The sequence below is a fragment of the Ictidomys tridecemlineatus genome, unplaced genomic scaffold (assembly GCF_052094955.1).
Source record: "Ictidomys tridecemlineatus isolate mIctTri1 unplaced genomic scaffold, mIctTri1.hap1 Scaffold_46, whole genome shotgun sequence".
NCBI lineage: Eukaryota > Metazoa > Chordata > Mammalia > Rodentia > Sciuridae > Ictidomys > Ictidomys tridecemlineatus.
The window spans coordinates 2,193,319-2,217,114 of record NW_027522984.1 but is presented as its reverse complement, the minus strand read 5'-3'; the positions used below and the strand labels follow the sequence as shown (position 1 = coordinate 2,217,114).

The 23,796-nt window shown below is 35.4% G+C and overlaps 1 protein-coding gene and 1 non-coding gene across 13 annotated transcripts in view; one reads left to right on the top strand and one right to left on the bottom strand.

The window, feature by feature from the left end:
* LOC144373681 (uncharacterized) overlaps positions 1-22,908 on the top strand; it is a 93,092-nt gene extending 70,184 nt beyond the window's left edge. For all 12 annotated transcript variants that reach the window (XM_078036710.1, XM_078036705.1, XM_078036707.1 and 9 more), the window contains 5 exons: positions 334-1,048; positions 1,767-1,970; positions 4,121-4,266; positions 20,389-20,517; positions 22,843-22,908. In XM_078036710.1, the coding sequence (XP_077892836.1) occupies positions 334-1,048; positions 1,767-1,970; positions 4,121-4,266; positions 20,389-20,517; positions 22,843-22,893 (1,245 nt within the window). In that variant the 3' untranslated portion in view covers positions 22,894-22,908. The remainder of the gene's footprint in view (positions 1-333; positions 1,049-1,766; positions 1,971-4,120; positions 4,267-20,388; positions 20,518-22,842) is intronic.
* On the bottom strand, positions 7,291-7,397 carry LOC144373726 (U6 spliceosomal RNA). The gene has a single exon (XR_013433283.1). It is a non-coding gene; the product is annotated as a U6 spliceosomal RNA (small nuclear RNA).
* Positions 22,909-23,796: the final 888 nt, after the last annotated feature.

Below are 23,796 nucleotides of genomic sequence, written 5' to 3'. Positions count from 1 at the left end.
CCTTTCCCTACTTATGTTCAGAGCAAATTGAGAGAGACCCAAGAGTCAGGCAGTTGGAGACCAAATTGTCACCATTTTTACTCATTATGCTTTTTAAAGAATATGACCCATGTTAAAAAAAGAAAGAAAGAAAGAATAGACTTTCTAACACTGTAGTCTAGAAAAAGACAGATTTACTCAGCCATAGATGGAGTTAGGCAGTGGGGGTTGGAGGAGGGTAATGTGGTTGACCTCAAAGATTCTTTAGAACCAATCCTGAATTTGGGAGCGTGGATGAGTTTGCTTTTGTGATACTTTGTTATTGACACATTAATGGTTTTCTTTTCCTTACAGGAGAAAGATTTTGTTTGTTTTGATGTTGGAGGAGATGATTTTGATAATTATAACGTAGAAGAACTTCTAGGATTTTTGGAATTGTATGATTCTGCAAATGAAGATTCTGAGAAAGCTATAGAAAAAGTGGGACAATTTCCTGAAGTCTCCCAGGATGTTGAACCTGAACCTAAACCAGTAGTAGCAAACTCACAACAAATTGAAAGTGCATTCTCAGAAAACACTGTGGATGTTGAGGAACAATTTTTGGCTCAGAAGAACCATCCTCATGCAGATAGTCAAACAGATAATGCTCAGGGTGAACAAACTTCACTTGAACTTTTTGAAGAAATACTACCAGATAAATTGAAAGTGCCAGAAAGTGAAAAAAACAAAACCAGCAACATTTCTCAGGTCTCAAACGAACAGGAGAAGACTGATGCTTATAAACTTTTGAAAAAAGAAATCAATCCTTATCTAGAAACCAAAGAAAACAAACAAGAAATGAGTATAATTTGGAAGATTTTAAAGAAAACTGAAACCATAGCCAAAAGGGTAGACATTTCTCAGGTCTCAAACGAACAGGAGAAGACTGATGCTTATAAACTTTTGAAAAAAGAAATCAATCCTTATCTAGAAACCAAAGAAAACAAACAAGAAATGAGTATAATTTGGAAGATTTTAAAGAAAACTGAAACCACAGCCAAAAGGGTAGACATGATGGACAAGGAACGAGGTGATATGGAAATGGGAAAGGAGGAAAGTTTTGGGGGGAAGAAAACAGTTGTACATTTAATCAAAGCAGATATATTTTGGATAAGAATGCAAAGTGCAAGTGAATGTTCAGGGTAGAATATGAACCTGTAAAGAGATAATCTTTGCTCTGGATCCTATTGGTCTATGTCCTGAGCTCAGGAAGGAGATAGGTTCACCATTTGGCTCCTAGGTTACTTTGAACATATTTGAAAGGCACATTAAGCAAGCTAGACTTATGGAATTCCCTTCTCTATACTGGCTCATTGAGACCAGCACACTTGTAGATGAAAGAGTTCCTGTTATTTCTGAGCAGAATAGACATTTTACACTTTTGTTCTGGACCAGAATTCTCTTCTGCACATTTATTCATGTGAGTGTATGTTGGTTTGCCAAGGGAAGGTAAGTTATTGAAGCCTCTATCATAAATGTATTTGTTTATGAAATACTTTGGATTAAATACTTTGGATTAAAGGCTTCTTTATAAATTTGACTGTATAGTTCAGTCATCCTTTAAATGGGATGAAAACAATTAACCCTCCCATATCCTTGCCCAGTTGTTCTCATGGGCTCATGCCAGGACATGGAGGGCAGTGTTGAGGTATCTGGAACTGTGTGCTGAGGGGGAGTGCTGATCATTGGGCTTAAGTGGGGGTAGATAGTGTCATCCATCTGGCTCAATGCATTCTTCTCCCTTGTAGAGATGCAGCCACCCCATGAAGATGATTTTCCTAAAGAGAACACAAATCGTCCTAATAGAAATCTTCATGAAGAGCCAAACCTCCTGCGTCATCATTTTAATATGAACCATCCTGAAGAGCCCAGCCTCTTGAATCAACCTGTGACTGAGGACATGGGTGTTTCAGAAGTGTCTCAGATCCCAAATACTGAGAAAGTAGACCCAGGTAAAGCTTGCCAATTTTTCTCTACAAAGTAGAGGCATTACCATAATGAAGGCTTTCAAGGATATTTGTTGCCAAAGGTACGAAATAGAGCAGAGAGTGATATAGGTACATGTGAGTTCAAAAAAAAAATATCTTAAGTGAGAGAAAAGCAAGAATAAAGATGACTAGAAATCAAAAATAGGCCAGAGACTGTAACTCACCTAAAAGCAAATGTTTAGGTATGACTAGCTTGTGTAAACCATTTACAACTAAAATATTTTTCTTCAAAGGCCTTATGCTCTAAAACTGTAGTTTTCAACCAGACCAACAGCACCAGAAACTCTAGGGGTGGGACCCACAATCTGTGTTTAGCAGGCCTTCCAGGAAAGTCTGGCCTAGTACAAGTTAACTTGAATAATCACTGTTCATAGTCTCATAAATTCTGTGTTTTTCTTCCCTTTTCTTCTAAATGGAATATAATATAGCTCAAGTCCTGTTTTTACTTGCTTCCTGGACATGGTAATTAAACTTTTTCAAATGCAGTCAATGGTCCAGATCTTTATACTATATACTTACAGCAAACAGTACAGAACTGCAATCGATTTTAGATTGACACTTACGAATACTTCATCATAGTGCACAGTATCCAGTGGGAGATGAGAAACAATTTTTCAAAAAAATCCCCAATAATGGCATCAACAGCATTCTACTTTTGTGTTGCTCACTCTCATTTTATCAGTAAATTAGATGATGACTAATTGTTTATTTTAATCCATCCAGTATGGTGCTATGAAGCCATAATTACTGTATTTTGTGTTTTTAAAGGTTCTGGTCTGTAAGCATAGCTATAAGCATTATCCTGCACCAGTGCAGGGCTTGGCAGCACTGATCTGAACCTCCCCCCCACCATCTGCACACACAGAGTGTAGGAGAACTCATAGCAAGGGGGGATTCAGTTAATTTGAGAAGGAATAACATATGAGTTCTCCCATTTTCCAGAAGACATTGCATCTATATATGAACACTACTGACTTCTGAACTGTCTTTAACTCTATAAGGTTATGCGCTTTGTTATTTTCATGCTCCAAAACTTTCAAGAATAGGGAAAACTTGACTTACAAAATTAAGAATGAATTATTTCCCTGGCCTTTTAAGTTCCACCACAAAATGATGTCAATGACCTTTAATAGGTAAAATCTTCCCAAATGTCATTTAATGTGTCTCAGGTGCTGAGATGCTGAGCCAATGGGGCAGACTTCAGCAGCAGTCAAATTCATAGACCAATAGTGAATGGAGGGCCTGGGGTTGTAGCTCAGTGGTAGAGTGCTTGTCTAACATATGAGGCACTTAGTTTGATTCTCAGCACTGCATACAAATAAATAAAATAAAGGTCCATCAAAAACTAAAAAAAAATTAGGCAAAAGCTTAAAAAATTAGTAGTGAATAGAATCTCATGGTTGAGAAAGACCTTAGAGGCAACTGGTCCAACTTCTTAATAACTGCATGCTGGACTCCTGCTGTTTAATCAAACATACCCCAGGCTCATGTAACTCATACTGAACTTCCACCCCTACAAGCTCTCAGGTCTAACTGGAATTCTACCTCATTCACAGAGCCTCAATGCAGGTCTGTACCCAATTCCCTTTAGTCTCTCTTGGTACTACTGTGTTCTTTTTAAATAGCTGTCATCTGTCCATTCAATAAATAATTGTTGAGTATCTCTGCCAGGTGCCAGATACTATGTTAAGCCTTGGCCCATTCCACCTGCAAATCTGCAAACCAAGACTCCCTCTCTTTCAGCTTTCCTAAAATTTTAAACACAAAGTTTCACCAGCACTAAATCCATGTTTTTTGAATGTGACCCTGTCTATATATCTCTGGTTTTAAAAATTTTCCTTGAGTAAATATTGTTTTGGTAGCAGTTGTATGGCCATGGAAGTAGTGAAGAGTAGACTGGAGATTGTTCATTTTATAATTGAAGGGTTTGACAGCTCTAATTAGGATTTTGAAGTTTTCTTCTCTGTTGTGTTAATTGTCTTTAAGAGAGCCACATATTCCAGGCACTGTGACTCATATATTTAGTGAAACACTCGATGAATATTGAAACTGAAGAGAGACAATTCTTATTCTATAGCATAAAATAAAATAGCAATTTCCCCTTTCAATTTTAGAGCTACTTATAACAGAAGGTACTCCTGTTGATGCTGCTGATACAGAAAACCAACTAGAGATAAAGGTCGAAGAGCCAGCAGATGCCACCCTTTTGGACAACATACTTTTCTTGTTATATTCATTCTTGCTTTATTTGTCTAAGATGGTAAGTTTGACATAGTTTCTTCAATTAGAATGTTGATTATTTATTAGTTTTTAAGTGGCTTCTGGTCATGAAGTGAAAAACTTAAAATATCTTTATGAAAATGACTCTTGACCCTTTGAGTACATAGCTCCTGAAACAAAAGCCATAGGGGTGTGGCTTTAATGGTTACTTGGTTTAGCACATGAGGAAGATTTGCTGTCTACCAAGGCTAGACATTTACACACCTGTAAAAACTTGGTTCTTCCCCTCAGAACCCTTCATTCTGGCAGGGAGATAACAGCATTCACTTGAAACACAGTAAGATAATGGCAGAAAGAGAGGTATTTATTCGATGGTAGAACATTATTGTCCATAAATGCATTTATTATGGTTGGAAGGGTGATAAGTAAGGTCAGAAAGTGGTTGAGATGTGTTTGAAGCACAGGCAAAGGGCAAACAGGAGTCTGACATGTGGTTTGTTGTTGATTAGACAGGCTGGGGTGGTGGGGGAAGCTGGCAGTCAGAAGAAATGTGTTCAGAGAAATGGAAACATGAAGAAAGGATATTTGGGGAGGGCAGGAGAATGTGAATAGTTGGTGTTGTAAAGTGTGAAGTTGGAGGGGGATGGGCCTGTTGGAGAGGCCAGCAAATCTTAAAGGAAGTCATGAGCCAAAGTAGCATTAGACCATTAATAGTGGGGATCCTTAGAAAGTTTTAAGAATGAAAGGAATTAGGTTAGATCTGTTTCTTAGAAAGAGTCACTTAAGGCTGATCTTTCTAAAGAAAATCATGATCCAAATAAGACATTTAATCTGTCTAGAAGCTTATCTAAGCATTTTAGGACTTACCTCCCCCCTATTGGTATTTGTTGATATTGGACGTATAGAGTTTAATTATAGGAATGAGAAAGCTTTTAGAGGTTGGAGGATAAGATGGTCCTAGGGCCATTGTGACAGTAATCCTCCTCAACTGAAGTTGTTTCCTGTAGGTTGTATTATTTCAAGGCTTGTGTAAGAAAGATGATGTTGTTGTTTTCCTTGTAAAATGTATAGATTTTGAAGCCAGGTAGATCTGGTTTCAAATCCCAAGGTTATCATTTAGAAGTTTGGGCAAATAACTAAACTTTTGAAAAAAGTTTTCCTCATCTGAAAAATGTAGATAATGCTTACTCCAATCATAAGAATTAAATGATTTGACAAGGTAAAATGTCTGGTGAGGTGTCTGGCATTTTGAAGGGTTTTACCCCTACACATGCCCTAATTCTCATGTAGACAGTCAGAAGGTGGTATAAAGACAATGAATACCTGGGGAGGAAAGACCACCAGGGTGGAAAAGATGTGGTGGGGAGAAACCATTTTTCAGTTGGCTCCATGTTTGTTCATGATGGTGGCAGCCACCTGGGTAAGGGGTATATACGAGCCAGGCAGTTAGAATAATTATATTTCCAGTGATTAAAGCAGTCTTCCACAGTCATAATTTGATTATCAGAATGAATCAGCATCACTTGGAAAGTTAACAGCCTCATGATATGGGAAGGATTTCTTTATTCATATTTTTAGGTATGCACAGAGCCCTCCTCTAGGTCTAGGTCAGGGGACATGAATGTGGTGCAGGTATGGTCAGTGATTGTACGGTGATAGGTAAGACATAGACGTGAGTGGCAAAGAAGAGGCACAACGTTAGGAGACTGATTTGAGAGGAGATTTCAAAGAGGCATTTTGATGGCCCAGTATGTACAGGACATTGTGCGAGGACTAAAAGAGTCTAACAGGTGTAAGGCATGATTGTGATTTTTGAAAGCCTTAAGAAAAGGACTTAACAAATATATGCAAAAATTATGAACAAGTCAATGTAAAATCTTAAACAAGTAGTATGATATCTGATAGGACTGGAGAATAATAGGCTCTGATGTGTTTGGGAGATGTGCACCAATCAGATTCATTGATCAATGGAATCTTAGCAGAATCTTAGTGTTAGAAGAAACCTTGGAAGGCTGTTAGTCTAGTTTCTCACTCATTGCTGTTATTTTCTTTACTGTGGCCCTGACGAATAGTTATGAGGCCTGTACACCAGTATTTCCTAGCATGAGTCACTCTCTTACAAGGCTATATGTTCTTCTGTTGTCTAGTTCATCCTTGTATTGACTCCAAATTTTCCTCCACATGATTTCCTCTATAAAATTGAATACTTTTCTACATAGAAATCCTTTAAATATTTGAAGTTATATCTTAATTTAAAAATTATTTTTAGTATTTTTATCATGGAAACTTTCAAATAAGAGCAGAGAGAATAGTAGGGGACTATAGGTAACCATAACATACTGTATATTTTAGAATACTAGAAGAAACGATTGTGAAAGTTTTACCATAAAGAAATGATGTTTGAGGAGGTAGATATATTTAACTGATTTAAACTTTACATAGTGTATACATGCATCAAAATGTCATGTTACCTAATTCAATAATTATAATGTTTGTTTCTATGTACTAGTTAAAAAATAAATTTAATTAGAAAAGCTTTAAAGAAAAGCATAGAGAATAGTATAATGAACCCACGGGCCATCACACAACTTAACAGTAATTCCTTGATAGCCAATATCAGTGAGTTTTTTAAATTTGTTCTAATTGGTTATACATGATAGCAGAATGCATTTCAATTCATTGTATATAAATGGAACAAAACTTTTCCTAGTTGTACACAACACGTGTAGTCCTATATGTACCTCGGGTAATGAGGTTCATCTCATTCCACCATCTTTCCTATCCCTCTGCCCCCTCACCTGTCCTACCTCCCCTTTGCCCAAAGTTCCTCCATTCTTTCTATGCCCCTTACCACCCACCTCACCCCCATTATGGGTCAGCATCCACTTTCAGAGAGAACATACAGCTTTTGGTTTTGGGGATTGGCTTACTTCCCTTAACCTGATATTCCCATTCACCCGCAGATGCCATAATTTTTTTCTCTTTTAATGCTATAAGTAATATTCCATTTCATATATGTACCACAGTTTCTTTATCCATTCATCTGCTGAAGGGTTGGTTCCACAAAACTATGGAATGCTTCACAAATGTGGGTGTCATCCTTGCTCGGGGACTATGCTAATTTTTTCTGTATTGTTCCAATTTTAGTATATGTGCTGCCAAAGCAAGCACACTCTGACTTTTAACAAATGTAGATACCCAGGTAAAAACTACCATAATCAAGATATAGAACAGTTTTTTTTTCACTAGAAAAGGGGTTTCCTTGGGATCCTTCCCAGTGAGTGCCTTCACCACCTGTTCCAGGCAACCATTGATAACTTTTTTTTTAAACTATAGATTCATTTTTCCTACAGTACTGTTTCATATATATGCCACTATAAGTGGACTCATATCTAGGAGTGCAATTGCCTCCTACGTTTAATGTATGTTTTTGTCTTATGTGATACTGTCAAGCCATGCTAAAAAATGACCACAATCATTTTATACTTCCACCAGCAATTTAGGAGACTTCCACTTGACTTCATCTTCACTAGCACTTGGGCCATTCTAGTGGGTATGTCTTTGTGAGTTTATTTCCTGATAATTAATGATATTGAGTGAACTTTTTTTTTCTTTTGAGATAGGGTCTCACTAACTTCCTTAGGCCCTTGATAAGTTGCCAGCCTCACACTTGGGATCTTCCTGCCTCAACTTGGGATTGATTGCTGGGATTACAGATATGTGCCATGATGCCAGGATCAAATACTTCTTCATGAGCTTGTTGACCATACTGTTTTTGTACGTCAACTCTCTCTGGCTAGCTGGAATCCAGACTTCTCCCAGCTCAGTGCCAACTGTGGGATTGGTTAGCTTATAGTTGTTCTTGGCCCTCACAGGTACTGCTTAGAATGTAGCCCCAAACTGAAGACCACCTCCATGCAGATTTCTGGAACTCTTTTTCTTTGTGGCTCCCATGTTTCTGGTAGTTTTCTCTACATATTTTTGGCTGCTTAATCTCCTGGAACTCTGGTCTCTCTCTCCTCAGTGAGACTGTTGTGCCCCATTTGTGTTCCCATTTTCAAACTGAGGTCTAGAGGGTGCCTCCAGGTAGAATGCTCACCTATTTGTTCTCCTGCTCTTAGGGGTGACAGTTGCATGTTCCTTGTGGCTTTCTATCTGAAAAATAGCTCTTTAAAAATCTTTTTTGACTGGGCATGATGGCACATGCCTTAATCCTAGTGGCTCGGGAGGCTGAAACAGGAGGATCACAAGTTCAAAGCCAAAAGTGAGGTGCTAAGTAACTCAGTGAGACCCTGTCTCTAAATAAAATACAAAATGGGGCTGAGACTGGGGATGTGGCTCAGTGATCAAGTGCTCCTGAGTTCAATCCCTGGTACCAATATATATATTCCTACTTTCTGGTTGCGTTCAGTGGGAGAACAAGTCTCATATAAGTTACTCTCTATTGATTTCTCCTTTTGTTGTAACTTTTTGCAATAATTGAAAAAAATATGTTTGTGGGACTTCTAGGATATATTGTAGTTTGGGTGAATAAATGACATCCCCCTGGTACAACAATTTAACCTGTTTTCTCTATTGCCTTTTTTTTTTTGGTGGTGCTGGGGATTGAACCTCGGGCTCCATGCATTCTAGGCAAGTGCTGAGCTAACAACCTCAGCCTCTCTCTGTTGCTTTATATTTCTTGGAAATTGGTAGTCAGGTTTAGGTTCAATTCTGTTTCTTATGAAAATTTAATAGGAAATATTGCATTGACATCTGCATGTCCTCTCCTTTGATGTTGACTACTAGTCAACAGTGACCTTGGTGAGATTTGCTAATATATTACAGATTGCAAAATAGCAATGGTCTGAATTGCTGGGATTTTTCTTTCTTCATTTAAAGGCTGGGATGCCTATACAAATACAAATTTATGATTGATTATTCTTTCTTTTTTTTTGGTACTGGGGATTAAACTCAGGGGCACTTGGCTAGTGAGCCATATCCTCAGCCCTATTTTGTATTTTATTTATATACAGGGTCTCACTGAGTTGCTTTAGCAATTCACTTTTGCTGAGGCTGACTTTGAACTTGCTATCTTCCTCCTCAGCCTCCCAAGCTACTGGGATTGCAAGTGTGTGCCACAGCGCCTGGCTATGATTGATTATTCTTTACACAGATATTCAGTTTGTATAGTTAAGGCAGGAGATAAACATTTGATTCCTTTTCTTCATTTAAACACTTTTCAGAATAGTAGGGTATTATTCTAGCATTATCAAATGATACCCAAAGGGGCTTTTGAAATCTTTTTAACTTTTATTTAAGAGTCAATATGATGTCATGCATTTAAAAATATTTGGTGTGTTTAATCCAGTTAGGAATAGTAATTGTTCTTATCTGATGCTCAATTTCTCTCCCTTTTGCCTTGTAGAAGCCTATTTATCTTGGCTCCTGGGACCCTTTGCCACCACCTAGTGGTCATTGTTACCTGTTTCCCTTGCTTTTGAACTATGAGATGTTCCAAGTTCATCTTAAACATTCCCTGTCCAGACCTTGAAGGAACTATTTCTCTAAAAGAACTTTGGTTTCTTTCAATAGGAAATGATATCTAGAGGCTACATTCCAAGTACTAGGATTGCTTATTGCTCAAATTGACTGTCATTTGTAAGCCTTTTTAGTGAACAAAGCTCAGAAATATGTGGGGATTTTTGATCATGTCATTTAGATAATTCCCATGAAAATTCAGGATGTTAGAGAGATTTTACTTCACTTCATCTATCTTAGATTTGTGTTTTCTTTCTCTGATGTTGGAGTTCCAGTTTTCAATGACATAAATATAATTGTTTACAGTCTTGTGCCACTTAATGACATTTTGGTCATTAGTGCATAATAATGGAGCTAAAAAATTCTTGACACCTAGTATTTTTAATCTTTTTTGTGTTTTGATATGTTTAGATATATAAACATTTACAATGTTACAATTGTCTACAGAATTCAGTATAATAATATCTTATAGGTTTTTATCCCCAAAGCGATGATATATCATATATGAATACCTACGTGTGGAAATGGCTATATTTTCTAGGTTTGTATAAGTATACTCAATGATGTTTACACACTGAAATTGCCTAAGATGTGTTTCTCAGAATTTATTCCCATTATTAAGCAACACACGACTATATTTATGTTGTTTAAAATACTTTCAGGAATGTATTCCTGAAATGAGATGAAATTCTCTTGTCTTTAAGCTATATCCCACTAAGGTATGTTTGAAATAATTCATTTCTGTGGTTTGTCACCAACATGATATCACAGGTTGTTTCATTTTTGCTTTCAATATTTAGGTGTTAATTTTTAAAGATTTTTTTATTTATTTTACAATTATTTAAATATTTAGAAGAGCCAAAGTTAATTTGTGAAAATAAGTTGTTTCTGTTTTCTGGTACTGGTGATTGAACCCAGGGCTCCTATCCACTGAGCCACATACCTAGGCTCTTTATTTTTTATTTAGAGATAGTTCTCACTAAGTTGCGTAGGGACTTGCTAAGTTGCTGAGGCTAGCTTTGAACTTGTGATTCTCCTGCCTGATTTTGAAAGAACTCTAGCTTTTGTCCCAGTTCTGTCTACCCTGATATTACTCTCTTTTATAATTAACTTTTAAAATTTATTTCATTATGCATTCTGCTATTAAAAAATAAGCAAATGAGAAAAGGGATATGCAGCTCAGTGGTAGAACACTTGCCTACCACACATGAGGCCATGTGTTCAATCCCCAGCACCATAAAAAGAAAAAGAAAAGCAAATGATTTTTACATCTAGCTATGATAGCTTTATATAGGTACTGGCTTCACCTTCCCAACTGAAACAACTAAAATAAATATGAAAAAAACCCACAAACATATAAAATTTTAAGATCCAGTAACATTGAAGATCAAGCAACAAAGAATGATTCTGGAAACATAAAGAACAAATGCTATGAGCTCTTTAGTTGCCCCAGCTTTTACTATGTTAAGAGATTCCCAAGCCATGACAAAGAAGGGGAAGTCAGGCAGAACCAGAGGATACCATGAATTGAGAGATGGTGCTGAGATTCCAGGAAAACCGAAGTGACTAGAATTCACAGGGTGGAGTACCAAAAGAAGGTTGCTACATTGAGAGACAATTCTGGAAATCTGTGAAAGGCTCTCTGAGTGTTCAGCAGGGTATTGATCTGCACATAAGTGTGATGAAACTGCTTAGCAAGTCAGAGAAACCATCTTAAGTGATTAGAAGGAACAGGTCTTAACACAGGGACCAGAATAGCACCTGGAAAAAACTATCTAAGGAAGTTGGGTAGAATAATCAGAAGGGTGTTACCTCGGACTATTACAATTTATGTCATACCTAACAAATATTCAGACCCAAGAGAATCAAATTGTTTCCAGTAATTTAATTGTATACGAAATATTAAGAATAGTAATTCGTAATGTATGGCATCGAATCAAAGCTTACCAGGCATGCAAAGAAGCAAGAAAAATACAATCCACAATGATGAGGAGAAGAATCATCCAATCAAAGCCAACTGAGAACTATCGGAGATGTTAGAATGAGGTAATGGCATTTTTTAAAAAGTCATTACTACTATATTTCGTGTGTTAAAAAGGTAAAAAGAGATATAGAAGATATATTTTAAGAAAATCAGACTTCTAGAGTTGAAAATATATGATAAACACAGTGGATGGGATTAATGCCAGAATAAGCATTGTGATGAAATTGTTAGTGAACTTGAGGACATAGCAGGAGAAGTACCCCAAATGAAACAGGGAAAATTTCTTCTGTTAAAGAAAAGTGAACCAGAGCATCAGTGAGCTGTGGGACAGTTTCAAGTTGAGCTATGAGAGGTATTCAGAAAAATATTTTAAGAAATGATGGCCAAAAATTTGTGAAAACTGTACATCTGCAGATCCAAGATATTAAATGGGACTACAGTACAAAAAGCATGAATAAAGCTATATCAAGGTATATTATATCATAAATTGCTCAAAACCAGTGATAAAGAGCAATCTTAGCAGTTAGAGAAGACATTTATGTAGAGAAGAACTAAGGATGACATCAGATTTCTTGTCAGAAATTAGGCATAAGAGAATATAGTGGAGTGATACCTTTAATATATTTGAAGAGTAATAATGTTGGCCGATAATATCATGCCCAGTGAAATATCTTTCTAAAATGAAGACTTGTACTGACATACAAGCTGAAAGAATTCACCTACACTTGCACCAAGACAGCAGATGGAAATAATGGAATAAAGGAGTAAAGAACACTGAAAATGGTGACTGTGTGCATAAATATTTAAAATAATTTTTCTTATTTGAACATTTTAAAAAGCCATTGACTGTTTAAAGACAAATATCAGTGTAGTATGGGACTTAGAAAACATGTAAAGTAAAATACATGACAACAGTATAAATCTCAGAAGGGTAGTAACTATTGTAACGTTCTTATTGAATATGTGAAGTAATATAGTATCATCTGAAGGTAGATTGTGACAAATTAAAGATGTATATTCTAAACCCTGAAGCACTAAGATTAGAAAACAGAGTTATAGCTTAATAAGCCAATAGAGGAATCACTAAAAATACCGATAGTGGTATTTCTGCAAAAGAAGACAGAAAGAAAAGAAAAAGAACAAAGAACAGAAGGAACAAATAGAAGATTATATTAAGCTTACACCTATGCACGGCAGTAATCCTATTAAGTGGAAAGTATCTAAATACATCAGTTAAAAACAGAGATTGTCATATTGCCTAAAGAAGCAAGACCCAAATAGATGTCTAAGGGAATAACACTGTAAATAGAAAGACACAAAGAAGTCAAAATTAAAATGATTGAACAAGGTATCTCATGTTAAACACTAGTCAAAGGAAATCTGGAGTAGCTACATTAAACCAAAAGAGGTTGTGGGGCAAAATATATCATCAGGACTAAAGAAAGTTATTTCCTAATGATAAACGAATCAGTCAAGATTATATAATAAACCTAAATGCTTGTACTTTTAATATTAGAACTTCAAAATACATGAAGTATCAAAATTGATAGAATTATGAGGAAAATGATAAATCCTATAGATTACATTTAGAGATTTCAATATCCTCTCCTCAGCAATTGGCAGAAAATGAAAAATAAAAGTAAGGTTGTAGAAAGTGTGAATGACATAATCAATCCATCCATTTGAAATTAATTGACATTTATAGAAAACCCCCAAGGAGCTTACTGCACATGGAACATTTACCAAGATAAACTATATTCTGGATCTTAAAAAAATTATCAGTAAATATAAAAGTATTCAAAGTCAAGCAAAGCTTATTCTCTGAACACAATAAAATGAGAAATCAATAATGGAAAAATCTGGAAAATTCTCAAATATTTGAAAACTTAAGTGCCAGGCTGCTATCTGCTATCTATCTATATCTATATGTATATCTGTATCTATCTATCATATATATATATATATATATGGTATAAATGGACAACACAGTACATTTATTTTTTATGTGGTGTTGGGGATCGAACCCAGTGCCTCACACATGTGAGGCAAGCACTTTACCACTGAGCTACAACCTTAGCCCCCACTGCTAAATAATTTTTGAGTCAAATAAATCAGAGAAGAAATTCATATTTTGAGTTGAATAAAACTGAAAACAACATATCCATTTGTGCAATGTCACTAAAGTGTTATTGGAAAATTTATAGCACTACCAGGCCCAAGATAGCTTTATTAAAAAATAAGTCTCCAGTCATTGACTTAGTTCCTACTATGAGAAACTAGAAAAGGAAAAATAAGTTAATCTCCAAGTAAGCAAGAAAAAAAGATATAATAAAGACCATAAGTCAGTAAAATTTTAAAAAAGGGAAAATAAGAGAAAATCAATGAAACCCAAAGCTAGTTCTTTAAGATGAATAAAATTGATCAACATCTAGTGAGGGAAATAAAAGAGGAGACACGGGTTACCAATATTCGCAATCAGAGAAGGGATATCACTACAGATTTCACAGATACTAGACTGATAATGGGGATATTATGAACAGTTTATGTTAATTAACTTGACAATTTAGATGAAATGAAGAAATTCTATTTAAGCCACAAATTGCAAAAGTTCACTCAAGAAAAACAGACAATTTCATAAACCTTGTTGACTATTAAAGAAATTGAAGGTATAGGTAAAAACCTTTCTACAAAGAAAAAAATATAAGACCAAGATAGCTTTATTGGTGATCCAATTAAACCTGTAAGGAAGAAATGATACTAATTCCTAATAGTAGTAGTAATACTAAACCCTTGTAGAATATTAAAGCAAGGAAATATTTCTCCTATGAATCCAGTGTTATCACTACACCAAACCAAGACAAAGATATAATAAGAAAAGAAAACCACATACCTCTCATGGGATCTCCAATGAATCTGTACAGAAATTCTAAACAAAAATTTAAGTCAAATACAACAATATGTAAAAGGAAAATACATCATAGACAAAAACTAGACGGATGATGGGGATTTATGTCAAGAATCCAAAATTTATTTAACATTTGAAAATCAATGAAATTTACCACATTGATGTACCTAAAAGCACAATCTTTGTGTTTAGCTCGAGAGATACAAAACAAGCATTTAAAAAATATAGCAGAGGGGGGAAATGTTGGGGAGTAATATTGGCCAAATTATATTGTTATTTTGTGTGCATGTACAAGTAGGTGACAATAAATCGCATCAACATGTAAAAAAATCAGCCCTGATTATTATTTAAAAAAATTTTTTAGATGTTGATTAACTTTTATTTTATTCACTTATTTATATGCGGTGCTGAGATTTGAACCCATTGCCTCACACATACTAGGCAAGTGCTCTACCACTGAGTATCAACCCCAGCCCCTCAGCATTGATTATTGATGTAGAAAAACAAACAACAAACTAGGAATAGAAGGGAGCTTAAAACATCCTCTGAAAAAATGCAGCTAACCTCATACTTAATGGTTGATAATTGAATACTTTTCCCCAAGATCAGAAACCAAACAGAGATGTCTACTCTCATTACATCTATTCAGCATTGTACTGGGGTGCAGTAAGGAAATAGCTAGTATACTAAGGCAAGAAAAAGAAATAAAATGCACTCAGATTGGAAAGGAAGAAATAAAATTCTCTTTCTTTTCAGATAACATGAATATATATAGATACAATCTGGTATGATCTAGAAAAAAGCTATTGTAAGGTTGACAGATAAAATTTACATCTAAAAGCAATTATATTTTCTATATATTAACAATGAATAATTAGAAATTGAAATTTTAAAGATTTCCATGTACAATAGAATAAAAATATGAAGTATTTAAACATAAACGTGGCAAAAACTAAAATGTATATATTAAAAACTATAAAATATTGCTGATAGAATTTAAAGAGAACCTAAATAGAGAGATATACCTAATTTATGAGTCAGAAGACTAAGGTGTCCATTCATCCCAGTTTAATCACCAGAGTCAACATTATTCCAATCAAAATCCCTGCAGAGTTTTGTAGAAAATGACAAGCTGATTGCAACGTGGCTTCAAGACTTAATCTAGGGCTGGGGATGTAGCTCAGTGGTAGAGGACTTGCCTAGCATATGCAAGGTCCTGTGTTCAATCCCTAGTACCATACGAAGAGGAAAAAAAATATTCTAAAGCTACAGTAATCAGGATTGCAGACAAAACATATTGAAACAGAGCCAAGAATTCAGAGATAGATACACAATATATATGGCAACAGTCATTGACAAAGATGGAAAGACAAGTAGAGAATGGAAAGTTTTTTCAGCAAATGGTACTGAAATTACTGCATATTTATATGCAAAATATTGATCCATGCCTTGCATTAGACACCTGAATTAACTCACAGACTTAAATATTAAACTCAAAACTACAAAACCTCTAGGAAAAAAAATAAGAGAAAAATTTTTGTTGAACTTAGGTTTGGCAAAGATTTCTTAAATTTGACAACAAAAGCATTAAAAAGGATTTGACAATGTGGGATTCATCAAACTAAAACCTCTGTAATTCAAAATACTCTTTGAAGTCAATGAAATAGACAAAACACAAGCTGGGAGGAAATTACTCTAAAGCATTTATCAAGACTTGCATCAAGGATATATGAAGAACTCTTAGAACGCATTAGAAAAAAATATAGTCCTGTAAAATAACACTTCATCAAAGAAGATAAACAGATAGTAAATACATTAAAAATGCTTGACATAATTATCAGGGAAATGCAATTTTGAAGCATAAGAGTTACCACTACACACTTATTAAATATCTAATATTAAAGACAATTGTGCTGAGTGGTTGGAGAAGAGATGGAGGAACTGGATGGGTACACATCTGGTGGGGATATAAAGTGGTAGAATCACCTTCTTAAAAAGGTAAACATACACCAGTCATATCCAACCATTCTTTTCCAAAGAAAAGATAAGTTATAAAGCAATAGGAGGAATTTTATATCAGTGTTCTTGGCTATTTTATTTGTAAAAGCCCCAAACTGGAAAAAAATCCAAATGTCTATCAATAGATGATAGACAAATTGTGGTATGTACATGTAATGAAATGCTACTCAGCAATAAAAATAGATGATAGATAAACTGATGTAGATGAATCTCAAATTATGCTGAATAAGAGAAGCCATAGAAAATACAATATATTAGCCCATACACATAAAACTTGAGGAATACAAAGCAATCTATTAAGATAAGATATTTTGCTGGAGGAATGGGAAAGTGGGGGACAAGAAAGAAGGGTGACAAAGGGCAAAATTACCTAGAGAATGAGAATATTTTTGGAAGTAAAGGATGTGTATATTATCTTGATTATAATGGTGATTTCATAATTTCATGTTAAAATTCATCAAATTGCACACTTTAAATACATGTAATTTATTGCATGTCAGTTTTACCTCAAAGCTATAAGAAATAATATATTCATCTTTTTTCACTTTCTAAGATACAAATAGTATTCTATAAATATTTTTCTCTACTTTATTTTTAAAAAATGTATTCCGGAAACCAGCTCTTAGCAGTATTTAAAATTATTTTCTTTCTTCTTTGGTTTATTCAACAACTTTCATTGATGACGGTTGTTTCAGCCTTTTGTGACCATCTTGTATTGTTATAATTAATACTTGAATAACATAGTTTTGTAAATACAAGTTTTAAACATTTGTTGTTGTATTCCCAGTATCTTTAGAAATTAGGGCTGGTGGACTATAGCTCAGCAGTAGAGCACTTGCCCAAGATACCCTTCCCCAGCACTGAAAATTTAAAAAAAAAGTGGGATTGTTGAGTTAATAGGTAAATATATAAGCAGTTTTGGGAGATGTTGCCAAATCTCATTCATAAGGGTTGTATCATTTTGTATACTTATTAGCAGTGTCTGAGAATTTGTATTCCCCCACATTCTCTCACCTACTGATTATGTTGTCAAACGTTTGGATCTTGCCAATGCAAGTGAGAAATGGTGTCTTGGTGTGGTTTAATTTGTATTTTGTTCATTATGAGCTAAGCAGAGCATGTTTCCATATGTTATAGCTATTTGCATTTCTTTTCCTGAGATCTGTTTATTTCTTCAGCCCATTTTTGTATAGGTTTGCTGGCCATTTTATTTATAATGTTCTTTATATTTCAGGAACATGATTCTTTGGACAATAATATGTTGCAAATATTTTTTCTCAGTTTGTCATTGTCAAACTGCGTGTGTGTGTGTGTGTGTGTGTGTGTGTGTGTGTGTGTGTAGCAGGTTTAGATACAGCCAGGAAAGATTTTTTCAATGAGGCAGGTTTTGCCCACTCATAATACATAGAAAATTTCACTTAATATTTTCTAGTACTTGTTTATTTTCTATTTTTACATTCATGTTTCTTATCCATTTGTAGTTTATCTTTTGAATAAGTAGAGAAAAATCCAATTTTATAATTTTTCATGTGGTAACGCTACTTATTAGAAAGTCTATTTTCCCCAAACTAACTTTTATTGTACCCCAAATGTCCAGTTGGTTCTGTTTCTGGATTCTCTATTCTGTCCCACAGTCTCTATGTATTCCTGGGCTTGGACGAGGGTACATGAATTAATTATATAGTCTGCCCTCCCTGTACCCTTCATTGCTCTTCTTTTTCAGTGCTTTCCTGCTTATTCTTGTTCTTTTGAATTGACTATATTCAACTTGACGACAGATTTTTAAAGATCCACAGATGTTCATTTCCTCCCCAAGTTAAATGTCCCCAGTTTCTTCAATTTTTAGCACGTGCTTTTTGGGCTATTCATGATTCTGTTCTTTTCCACAAGTCATGCAACCCTAAAATGTGGCATCCAGAAATGAAGCCACCAGCGTGTGGTGATAATGACATGATTCCTTAGGGTTAGGCTTTTTTAAAAAGAGTGTCATCCACAATTGGAGAAAGTAACAGGACTAGAGTGAGCAGGGAAGGAAAGCCCAGTCCGAGCAGTAGTTCTTTAGAAGGGAGCAGGAGAAGCTTCTCCTCTTCTGTCTGCACTTTTGGGGGCAGGTAGGTACCTGGTGTCTCAACACGTTGACAAAAGGGTTTTGCTCTGGGAGGGGCTGGGAGGCCTGACTTTCTCCTTTTTCCTAGTCTCTGCCTATAATCCCCTTCTGCTAGTTTCCCTGGCTTCCTCCAGGGCCTTCTAAATCACCAGTCCTCTCCAAGTTCCGGGGACAGGTGAGCCTCTTTCCTTCTGGAGTCCTTTCATTTGGACTCTTCCACTTGGCTCTACTGGCGCTGTCCCCCGCTGGGCTCCGCAGTTGGTTCTTCCCGCTCCCCGCCACGCCCCTCAGCATCCTCTGTCTGCTCACTGCAGTCCACCCAGGGGCTTCCTCTGATGACTGGTTTTACGTGCCTTGGGCGGAAAGCGCCTGTGGTGGAGGAAGGCAAAGTTCACTCCCAGTACCCGCCCCCTGCGCTGGGTCCTACTGAAGTAGGAAACGGTGAAAGAGAGGGTCCTGTGCTGTTCTGCAGGGAAGCGTCGCTTCCACTCAGCCGTCCCTACACCATGGACTCAGTACCTGCCACTGTGCCTTCTGTCACTGTTTCCCTGGGGGACCCAGAGCTCCTGGGACCCCCTGTCGGGTGGCTGAGTTCTGGCGGAGTGGGTGCACTGACTGTCGTGGCGACGGAGAAATGGAGTGTGTCAGGCCCAAGGCAGGCAGGACGTGACTGTATGGTTAAGCGAGGCCGGTGAGAGTGTACTTGAGCTTTCCCCACTTGCACTTTTTTTTTGACGGAATAGAGGTGACAACCTCATGGTATGTTCTGAAATGCAGCCAACAATCCAAACAGCTAATGTTACTACAGGTTTTTTCCCTAAGGAGACTGCTGGGGAATTGGGCCCAAGTGACAGTTATCTCGTATTACGTGTAGAGGGCGGTGAAAACAGGGAAGAGTTGGCAGGTGTTTACTGCACTGCCTTTGAGCAACCATTTAAAATTAGGCTCTGAATTTTATAGAAGGATGTTAAATTCAGAGAAGTTTATCCAAGCCAGTTTTCAAGAGTTGTCTAAAATTATATGTCACGTATCTGTATATAAGAGTGGAATGGAAGTAAGATTTAAAATCTTACACATATATCGTCATTGTTTTTATTTGTTGCCATAAAATTAATTAGTTCTTTCATGTATTTAAGTTTTGTCTTAAATGAATATTTTAAATTATAAAAACCAGGTTATCTAAGAGAAAAGAATGATCCAGAGGGATTCTAGCCAGGTGTTAGACTATGTGATGATATAGGGCCTGTTACAAACTGGAAATGTATGCTCAATTTGAAGTATTTAGATTCGGGCTGGGGTTGTGGCTCAGTAGAGCGCTTGCCTAGCATACATGAGGCACTGGGTTCGATCCTCAGCACCATATAAAAACAAAACAATGTGTCCACCCTAAAACTAAAGATACATAAATAAATATTTTTAAAAAGTATTTAGATTCATTATACTTGAAAACACTGGAAGCGAACAAAAAATATGAGACTGCCAGTATCCTCTCTCTTGAAGAAGCTATTGGAAAATATTGAGGAGGTGGATTTCTGATGAGGAAGTTGGTTTAGAATTGCCATGATTCTTTGTGACTGTTTTGTTATAAATTTAAGGTTTCCCATTTCTTCTAATTTGTCTGTTTAAGCTGTTTACTACATTGCCTGATGATACTCAACCTGGGCCTGATTTTTATGGACTACCATGGAAGCCTGTAGTATTCGCTGTTTTCTTTGGGATTGTATCCTTTGTCATTTTCTCTTGGAGAACTGCACTTGTGAGTAAATTAACTTACTTATACCTTAGCACATAAGCACAAGGATTATTTTATATAGTCACTGCCCCCCCTTTTTTTCTTTTTCAATTGCTAAAACACAAAATAGTGGTTTAAGTCAAACTAACATTATAAAATAATTTAGTGTGGGTGCAGTTGGTAGAACTGGTAATTCTTACAGCCATCCTGACCAGTAGTTTCATATGTATCAGAAGTCTTAAAAGTGGGATAAAAGATGGGATAGGTTAGATAAATATCCTTTTATGTAGCATATATGTCTAGTAATCTATCTTAAAGAAATAACTATGCTTTGAAGATTTTGGTAATGTTTTTCAATGGAACAGTGTATTAGATTGAAGACTTAGCACAACATAATTCATTTAGGGGTTATTGTATGTTCGATTAGTGGAATAGTAGGCAGATTTATTTATTTCAAAGCTTTGAGGTACAGAAAATGCTCACAATTAAATGTGAAGTGGGAAAAAAAAGCAGAAACTAAGATTTAAATGTTGATGAACTGTATGTTAATATAAACATACAAACAGGGGGAAATGCTGCAAAGAAATACAGTAAAGTGAGAAAAAGGAGATGATATAATTTTTCCAGTCTTTTATATAAATTTTTCCCAGATTTTATGATTTAATCATATGTACAGAAAATACCTTTTTATTTGGAAGTATAGATTATGTGTTGTCCAAAAATCCATTAAATGTTTTGTTCATTAAGGTTTTTTTTTTCCTGAGCAGAATTAGTCTATCTCTGTGTATGTGTGTACATATATGTATAAGTGTGTGTGTGTGTGTGTGTATATGTGTATATATATATGTGTGTGTATATATATATATATATATATACACACACATATATATATGCGCTTATACATACTTATGTTTGTACTGTAGGTCATTCTGTTTCATAGTTATTTAACATAATTGGAAGAAAATTATTTTAGGTAAATGGACTTTGCATATGAAAAGCCTAACAGTTAAAGAGGCCAAAAGCATTGGATACAAATCTTTTCAAATCTGAGTGTTCTTTTTCTGATTTCTTAATTATTTCAGACATATCATTGTTAAGATAAGTTTCCTCTCCTTGTACAATTGAGTGTAAAATCTCTTAAAAAGTATTCCCTTCTTAAATAGAAGAATTGTTTGCCTGGATTCCTGTGAGGAATTTTCTAATCTCAATGAACTTTTTCTCAGCTAAAAGTAAAAAGGAAATAGAAGGATAAAGAGAAGGGAAAAACATGAAAACATTTTATATTTCTCTCTCTTGTTTCTTTCATTTCAAGAACCCTGGTACCTGTTTCTCTTTTCACTAGGTTATGTGGGATGTGGTTCCTAGCTTGTTGCTCCTCAGTTTCAGCATTTGACTTTAAAACTTTAGTCTCCCTACCTTAGATGACTGCTTTTATGCTACTTCCCATTTTCCTCTGTTGTCATTTTGAGTAAAAGGTTAGCAAGGCTATGACATTAAAGAAATGTTCATTTTTTTCTGTGTTGGAGTTTTCTGAATGCAATTTCCTGTTACGAAGATCCCCTGGATGATCCGTGGACACATCTGAATATCCCATCACCATTTATAACATTTGAAAGGACAAGTAATATGCTAAGTTACAAAGAAATTTAGTGATGTTTTAAAAAAATTTCTGCTTAGGTTTTATTATCAGGTAGTTTATTGCTGTTTTTTGGAAACGATTGTTTTTGTCCTTTCCAGAATATGTTAATTGTCATTTCTCTTATTGCTTGTGCATTTTCTTCAAGCAGTCTTTCCTTTCAGATTTCTTGCTATATATTTAGTGGTTTGCAGAAATAAGATGATGTAGCCTCTTAGTTTCTAAATTCAGCCAATAGCCAAATTTAAATTGGAGTTCTAAGATGTTTTCTGGTGAGTGAAAGTGGCATATCTTAGTACAAAGATTATGCATTTAATATTGTTTCCTCAGATTTCTTTTGAATAGTCATTGTTTCTAGACTTTATCCTGGTTATTTAGAATTGTCAAGTAAATGATTTTGAGTATACACACACACACACACACACACACACACACACACACACACACACACACATACACATACACACATCTTTGCTGTGAAATAAGGTACATATCTTAGTGTTTTTATGTCAGAGGCTATTTATGAAATATCACTACCAATTAAATTTAAAAGGCTTGTTAACCTTTACTTATTTTTAATCCTATAAATTATTATCCTGAACCAGAATGTTATTAAATTCTCACTTGGTTATGATTCTGACTGTTGTTTTAGGAATGCTGTTTCTATTGAGCAGATGTTTGACATCAAATTTAATCTTTTTTCTCTCTTCTAGGTAAAAGATAGAGTATATCAAGGTAAATTTTTAGGTTTCTTAAACTTGTAATAACCCTTTGTATTGGTGTTTGATGTGTGTTTTATGTATGTTAGAAGTAGATACAGTGACTTTTAATGTCTATTATCTTTTTTACCTCCTGAAAATTTTACTATTCCTAGGTTGCTAGCATGGATAATAGAGTAGATGATGATGGTTCCAACTCTGAGATAGGAGATAAAGAGGAGGAATAAATTGTGGATAGGGAGATGATGATAAGTTTTAATTTGGGGCAGATTAACTTTGAATATTGATGTAATGCAGATGTATTACATTTGAAGAGTATTTCTATGTTAATGATTTAATCATGAATTAAGTAATTGAGTAGATAATTTGAAGAATGGTAATGTGAATCAGTATGTTTTCATTTCTGTTTTTCTTTGCAAAGAATTAAATGATTCCATTTTCGGAAAAGAAAGTGTTTTGAGAAGGGGGGAATATAAAGCTACAACACTTTACTATATTTCCCATCTGTGAAATAAGCTTAAATTGAAATATCATTTTGGATGGGAGGGGTTCCTGGGATTGAACTCTGGGGCACTCTACTGAGCCACATCGCCAACCCCTTATATTTAGAGACCAAGTCTCACTTAGTTGCTTAGTGTCTCGCTCTTGCTGAGGCTGGCTTTGAACTTGGAATCCTTCTAGTTCAGCCTCCTGAGCCACTGGGATTACAGGTGTGCACCACTGCACCCAGCAAAATATCATTGTTCTTATATTTTTCTTAAATTCTAATAATTTTTATACTCTTATTGCTAATAAGCATAGATTGCTTTTTAAAAGCATAATAGTTATGCTAAGAAGTATTTCCTCATAGTACCATATAACATGTCTTTGCTTTTAGTAGATTGAGTAATTGAATTTCATTTAGTGATTGTAATAATCTTGTGTATTTCCCCCTTTTAGTCAATGAAT